We start from the raw sequence: 7,643 nt of genomic DNA, 5'->3' as shown, positions 1-7,643 counted from the left end.
CGTGAATGAATTGCGTAAATTTCCTGCAATAAACATTTTTATTATTTCAGGGTTTGTTTGTTTTTTTCTTGATTTGGTGAAAGAGCTTACGAAATTAAATATAATTATTTTAAAAATATTTTTTTGGAATAAAATACCTGTTAGGGAAATCACAACGAAAGCTTGTAGCTTTATGGCATCATCATTTTTATTTCAGTCATGAAGCTAACAGAGAGCATTAGCTGAATCATACCGTCTCGTAAGCAAAACCGGTCATGATATTATAATAATATTATGAATACTATTCTTATATAAACTAAAATATAATGTGCACTTTTTTGTCTAGAAGGGGGGAAAAATCATTATTTTACCCGTTTAACTGCGTTCACTACTATTCACTGTTAAATAGCGCCTCCTGCTGCATCCGGAGCTGAAGTACAGCTGGTTACTGTACAATGGGAGTGGTGGTGCCCCTCCACAGATGTACGTGCTGTTATTAATTTTTATCTTTAGGTAAACAAATTACGTTAAAAATAAAGTAACTGAGTAAATTATAATGAAACTTAACACCTTTTCAGTTTTATTAGCGTTTATTATTAGTAATTGTTAAGTTTTGTTTTTAGTTCAGTTTCATTTCAGGTAGTCTCCATTGGGAAACTGCTCATTGAAGTTCAGTTTTAATTCTAATTAAATGTTAAGTTTCAGTTTAATTTTCTCGTATACAATGTTAGGTTTTGTTTAGGTTAGTCTCAGTGTAGGTTTTCATTTATTACAATGTGTGCTATATTTTTATTGTCTTCTATTTGGATTAGACTATCTATAGTATCTAATAGTTTTGCTTTTGTGGTACAACTTGTAATGTTTACTCAATCCAGCAATAGAGTTGAATTAAAAATACGTTTCCATAATTTTTCTGATTAAGATGTTCAAAGTAGTAGTTTATAAAAATAGTAGTTATAGTTTTTGTCTGCATTATTGTGAAAAATAACTCTATACCATTCAAGAACTATCACTAGTTCTGTTTTGCAAATGTGAGGTTTTTTATTGGGGTGTGTTCAAATTTAAGATAGTCAAAAAACCCGCACACACTTTAAATATATATATATATATAATCTTTACAGCAGTCTTTATGTATGTCCATATTTTGGACAATGAAACTTTTAGCAAATTTGAGATGTTTAAGCCAAAAGCCCATGATGTGATGATTTGAGATGACATTTGGCATTTAGGAAATGATGACAGTTCAAAGAAAACACTTTCATTTGTTTCCTAAATTATCTGAAAAAGTTCATTCTGGTCATGTGAAATTTGTATTGAAAGGGTCTTATATTTATATATGTGGTAACTGACCCAGTTTAATAGACTGGTAGAAAATAGGAAAGAAAATTATGCCTTACTGGCTGTAACAACCTTGTGTTAGTTTTTGTGGCTGACTAATCAGATATTTGTTTTTGTCTAATTTGTCCTCAGTTGGAAGTCGTCCCTCTGCCTTAGCAGGCTCTGAAAAACTCTGTCATGATACAGGAAAAAATTTCTGTTCCTGTCCAGGTCCTGCACGTTGATTATTCGAGTCACCAGAGCTTCTTGTATGGCTGGAGACTCACAGGGGTGATGCTGCACACTGTGACTTATGTTTCTCGAGGGCTCGATAACTAACAGTCCAAGCATGCTGCCTTCCTCCTTCCTGCTGTATCTGGATGAAGTGTTGAGGGTGTCTCCTGTCATCATGGTGTCATTGCTTCCATTTAGGACATTAAATCCAAAGTCTCCACCTGATTCATCAGTTTTACAGCCTCTGTTAATTCCTGCAGTTGAACTGGGTGTGGTAGATTTATTACTTGGACCAACCTGGCTACCATTAACAAGGAGGCTGTTAGAGCATGTCATATTGGTTACAGTAGATGTGTTAGCATGTTTAGGTCTGTTGGCAGCACTGGTTCTTGGTTTTTGTGGACCAAGAGCTGGAGTCTCCTGGATGTTTGCACGTAGGTAGGCTGTATAGCCCCGAACCAGGTGACCTAACCCCATCTTATAAGAAATGCGCATTGATTCAACTGATCCTGATGGCACAGACTGCAGACGGGCCTGTAGGAAGAGGAAAGTGCTTTAAAATCAACTCAATACCTCCCACTCAAACCTCTCTGTAGCTGTGGTTTTGTGCCATCATCTAAAGGGAGAGAAAGAACCTGCAATATGGGATATAAACACTTACCTACATACAAAGTAGATTTTACAATGTAGAGGCGTACAGATGCAATACAGCAAACACATACTATCATAACCTGAGCTGGATGTGTTTTCATCTATCTGTCCTGACCTGGTGGATTCTCATGTGCAGGTGAATTGCAGCTCCTGTCAGCCACTGCTGCATCGACACTGAACTCATTCTTTTCTTTGTGGTCATCCTCTCATAATGGTCGAGAAGCTCAAATTTCAGCCAGTTATCGTAGAGCTCTGTGGTCTCAGCCATCTGATCCTGGTTGTTGGCGATGCCTGGGATAAGGCTGAGGAAGCTGTGGATAATCCAGCCGATTCTTGATGAGCTGCTGATGCCAAAAATCCTCTTAGGCCGGGATGGTTGAGTTAACGAGGGACCCTCTGTTGATCCTTGTGCTCGGACCTGTTTGGAATACGAAGCACATTTTATAACACAAACTGTCATGCTGGCCCAAACTGGGACAGAAAATGAGGTAGTATTTGTGTCAATGGAGTACTTCAGACATTAAAGAAAGACACCTCATAACTCCAAACACAGAAAATTTTTTGCCAAAAGTGGGAAAAAACAAAAGGCCTTTTCATTTCATGAATTTGTGACTCCTTGGATACATTCCAGTAGTCCATTTTGCTTAGAGAGGTTTCTAACTGAGTGAAATGACACCAAAGTATCTGTATGGCAGTCATCATTTGAGCAAAGAGTGACATACATTCTCCAAATGCTTAGGAAAGGAGCTTCCATAGAGCAGCGGTCCCCAACCTTTTTTGCGCCACGGACCGGTTTATGCCCGACAATATTTTCACGGACCGGCAATGAGGTGTCGCGGATGAATACAACAAAATAAAACTAGTGCCGGTACCGAAAAAAAGAAGATTTATTCATAACACACGTGAAAAGACCCAGGAAAACCGAGTTAACGATAAAACGATAACAAAATAACGTTGAAAACCGATAAAAACCCTGAAAACCATACATTTCACACCTGAGCCTCAACTCTCGCGGCCCGGTACCAAACGACTCACGGACCGGTACCGGTCCGAGGCCCGGGGGTTGGGGACCGCTGCCGCATGCCATAGAGGATTCAACTCTATCCACAATCACTCTCCTTTGTCCTCCAGATATCTTTTAGGAATTGAAACATCTGGTGCAGGAGGGAAATAAAAATACTCTTCAAAAGTAGATCTAAGCCCCAGAATTTGAATGTTTGTCCCTCGGGAGATGCCACAGGTTTTTAAAACAGAACCTTCCTGCTGCAAGACCATTAAACCACTGCCAGTATATTTATAGCCAACTCAAGTAAGTAATCTAATTACACTATCAAGTACATATAGTTGGTTAGTCCTTTGCTCACTCCCTGTTTAGTCTGTGGTCCATTTTCTTCCACTTGTGCACTTCAGCATCATGGGCTGGGTGGCTGAAGCCAGGCTGGACTGGTAATCGGGCATACTGGGCATTTGCCCAATGGGTCAATATAATTGTTTTTTTCTTTGTCGATATAATTATACATGCTACAGACCGGCTGCTGTGCACCCACCCTAGAAGCACTGACAGCAGCCCATTGGTTCATTTTTATTACTGACTCTGGATTGTCTGATCAAATCTCTTAAAACAACTGGCGCTTCCCCTTTTCCCCTGTGTGCTCATGGTAAGAGGTAAGGAACTAGATGTAGGGACAGTTTTTAGGAGGGAAGAAATTCAAGTAAAATGAATAGCTACTATGATCATGAGCCATTTCTAAAGTGTAGCCTGTAATTGTCACATATTGCACTACAGTCCAACTAAGATGTCCTAAGCCAAAATAAAATGCTTTTCATTTTATGTATTTATTTATTTATAAATATAGTATGGTGGTCAAAACAAAACAGAAAATGTTAAACTATAATCCTGAAAACAAAACCTAAAATTTGACTTAATAACTCAAAATTTCATTTTATTTTCTTGTTTTTGAGTCATTTTCTTAGAATTTTCATTTAGGAAGTCAACATTTGAAATTTTGTATGACATAAAAAATATATAAATAAAATAAAATTTTGTGGTATAAACAGGCTTCCATAATTGTACAAACAGCAAAATGAGAAAGGATGATATACTAAATAGAAGGAAGTAAAAGGTATAATATTGGGGGTGGGGGTAGTGTAGGAAGTAAAAAAGCAACAAAACCACATGAAGATTGGACCTTCAAACTAAAACAGGATGTAAAGTGAAAGTGGGAACACAGACACAGGGGAATGCAAAGAGGGGGAAAAGTGATGATAATAAAAATAATCTCATACTAACATTAGACAAAATGCAACAGTTTTATCTACCTGTTGGGCAACCTGATCAAAAAGCATGGACAGAGCCAGAGCAACAACCCCCACTCCTCCACAGATTACCCTGCTGCCTCCCAGCTGTGCCGTCAGGTTGAGGTTGAACGTGCTCTGCTGCTCCAGGCTCATGCTCCGCTGTAAGAAGTCGTACTGATGCTGCAACGCTGCTGACGAGTCCAGCGACAGGAAGGTGGTAAGGACAGGATCCACGGAGATATCAGGGATGATGCTGGCATCTCGAGCCACCGAGAAGAGCTCCTGGACCGTGGCTCGAGAAGGAAGACACAAACTGCGGCCCGTCAGGATCATGGCTGAATCTGTCTGTGTGTGCTCAGTGTTATCAGTGTTTCTAACCCACTGTGTGTTTATTTGACCCAGTCAGAAGGATGTTATCAGCACGGCCAGTCCTATAAAAGAACTCATGAGCAAAAACACTAATGAGCGAACCATTTACTCAAATAAAACAAGGTTTTTACACACATACATATAGTAGCTGCACAAAAAGCTTATTTTTTATGTTGGTGCAAAGCTGTTTGAGTCAAACAGTGACTCCCTTGTGTGCTTATTAATTTCCTGTCTCTAAATGTGCAGAAGTAGGAGTGGAACAGCTGAAGCAGGTGGTTTGGTGCTCATTTTGGCATCAAACTATTTATATTTCAACAAAGAAAGCAGTTTCTGTACCCTTAAAGAGAAGCATAACAGCGGATTGGTTTCACTTCCCTTCATCCTTGAAGATTTCGAGTCTGGTTCACCTCAGTAGTCAGATCACCCTCATCATGTTCAGTGAATCACTGAAGTCAAAAATCTTTCATAGGTTTTATTGCTGGTGCAAAAAGGAAGTATAGAAGAACGTAGATGCATTTATACTCCATACCTCTCATGGTTTGTATCTAAGATTTGTATAATCAAAACTCTGAGGTTTTTGTGTCTTGTGAAGAGCTGAGGTATGAATTCAGTATAAAAAGAATAAGTTACTTTAAATGTGATTATTCTGTATATGATGTTCTGCTTAAGCTGTTTCCCTTTTATCTGTGTGCACACAGTATACTGTATCTCATTTCTTAACATTTTGCTTCCTTCAAAAAAAAAAAAACTTTGTTCACATTTCTTTAGTTGAATCTACAAGAAATTCCGAAGATTTGACATTTGACAGGCATAAAATTGTATTTTTGGACAAACAAGGTGATTCCACAAGATCTGTTAGCTCATATCCTGCCATGGTGTGCGCTGTGTCCCTAAAAACACTTGTGGAACCTGGACAGATGAGGGACAGAAGAAGACGTGGCAGCAGTAGAGGAGCAGAGTAATATTTTTTTAAATGCCTGTCAGGGCATCCGCACAGGAAGTGGGTGCCTAGGTAACCCTCTACCATCCTTTCATATGCCAATCAATCATACCCTTCACTCTCATTAGTAGTCGCTTCAGTCACTCGACTCAAAGCTGAGAAAAGTTTATCTTTTCTGTAGACAAAGAATAGTTTGATTTTTTAAAAGTTGGAATCAATGTAGTTAAAGCATATAAGCCAATAATTTTATTTTGTTATGACATCATCCTGCTGTTCTTTATACTAATATCTCAATAATATTCTTTAATAGATTAGATTACTTAAGTGGATGTCATGCTGTGTTTATTTCACTGTTGGAGCCTGATAAGCCTGACCATATTCTGAAATTAGTTTATTTTTCTATCCATCTGGTCTTGTTTTAGCCTCAGATTGGATCTCTTGTTCTCTTTTTCAAGACAAATATTTTTAAATTCCTTGTACCTGACTGCTTTGTTTGAAAGTGCTGAAAATGATAAAATGTCTGAGAGCTTTGATAAACTTAAATCTAGCCTACCAGAAGTCAGAAGTGCCAGGTTTGTTTAAAGTTCAATCAATAAACGGAATCAAAATCAGAGCTCTTTTGTAATTAGATCGACATTTAGACACAAACACCGATCATTAACCTCAATGTCAATAAACAAGGTTCACTCGGATAAATTTACTGTGCTGCCCTTCGGTAAAGTCTGAGGCTCAAATAAAACACAGAGAGATGCCAAGCTCATTTTTCAGTCCTAGGTTGGTTAATATTTAGCTAACAGCACTTCTTGGCTGGGCCTAGGATGAGGGCCTTAAAGGGTGATATCAGACTCTTACCCATTTGTTTGAGCTCCTCAAGATTCTGTTTATATATTTTTTTATATACAGAATGAACAGCATACTTTCTCTATACAGTCTGTAAATTAAGTTTCTCTTCAGTCTTTCTGTTTATAATATTCAAAGTCTTGAGTTTAAAGTTTTTATGGTACTCTGTGCAGTCCTGTGAAAAGCTGAGTACATCCCATGATTCAATAGGGTCATGTTTTGTAGTGGGTAGAGGACTCAAATGCAGGACTCCAAAGTAAACAAGATAAACAAAAAAACAAACCTATGTTAAAGATCAAAGGTAAAAGTCCCAAATACACTTCTCCAGGGCAAAAGCATGATTGTAGAGTAGGGACATACAAGAACAACAAGCAGGGTAAAGTAAGACACTGATCACAGAAAACACTCAAGGTTAATCGGGAGGATGAAGCACAGCTGGAGAACAAGGAACAGGTGAAATTAATCAAAGAGAATGAGACATTAGAAGTAAAATTGAGGACAAAGTGGAAGAGAGATAACAGACTATGGTCTGACTATAGTCTGTTATCTCTCTTCCCATACCAAAATAAAATGGGAAGTGAGATAACAGAGGAACAGTATAAGAGCTTTGCATTGAAATGCTGTGGTTTTCTCCAAATATGGTGCTGTGCATTATGGCCAAACATCTTCACTTTGCTCTCATCTGTCCAAGAAGTCGTGGGGTTTGCTCAGATGTTATGATGTACTTTTTCAAGAGAAGAGGCTTTCTTCCAGACAAATTATACTTATACATAACAGTTTTCAAAAGCATGCAGTCTCATTTCTAAATTGAATTCATATTCAATTCAATTTTCAGTTCAGTTTTATTTTTAGAGCTCCAAATCACAACAACAGTTGCCTGAAGGCGCTTTGAGGCAGCTGTTGTAAACATGAATGTAAACGGTGTTAGACATGCACCCCAGGGGTCTGCCAAGTTTAAAATGTTTAGTTTCAGATCTGTTGTTAAGTTACAAGAACTCTTTATGTGAAGGTTTTG

The 7,643-nt window shown here is 38.2% G+C and overlaps 1 protein-coding gene across 1 annotated transcript; it reads right to left on the bottom strand.

Annotated features, from left to right (window-relative positions):
- Window positions 1-998: 998 nt before the first annotated feature.
- On the bottom strand, window positions 999-4,827 carry LOC116319065. Its single transcript, XM_031738292.2, has 3 exons — window positions 4,501-4,827; window positions 2,297-2,599; window positions 999-2,064 (listed from the first exon to the last, which is right to left on the bottom strand). Exons 1-3 carry the CDS (start codon window positions 4,810-4,812, stop codon window positions 1,435-1,437), a joined length of 1,245 nt encoding a protein of 414 aa, XP_031594152.2. The 5' UTR covers window positions 4,813-4,827; the 3' UTR covers window positions 999-1,434.
- Between the last annotated feature and the right edge of the window lie 2,816 nt (window positions 4,828-7,643).

This window comes from Oreochromis aureus, linkage group 10 (genome assembly GCF_013358895.1).
Source record: "Oreochromis aureus strain Israel breed Guangdong linkage group 10, ZZ_aureus, whole genome shotgun sequence".
In the NCBI taxonomy this organism is placed as follows: Eukaryota; Metazoa; Chordata; class Actinopteri; order Cichliformes; family Cichlidae; genus Oreochromis; species Oreochromis aureus.
This window is presented reverse-complemented; position numbering and strand designations above follow the sequence as displayed.

Coding starts and splice junctions, on each gene's coding strand:
- LOC116319065 (XM_031738292.2), bottom strand. CDS start 4,812: ATGATCCTGACGGGCCGCAGTTTGTGTCTTCCTTCTCGAGCCACGGTC. Junction 2,600..4,500: donor TTGATCAGGTTGCCCAACAG/GTAGATAAAACT, acceptor TATTCCAAACAG/GTCCGAGCACAAGGATCAAC. Junction 2,065..2,296: donor TGCACATGAGAATCCACCAG/GTCAGGACAGAT, acceptor CTCTTCCTACAG/GCCCGTCTGCAGTCTGTGCC.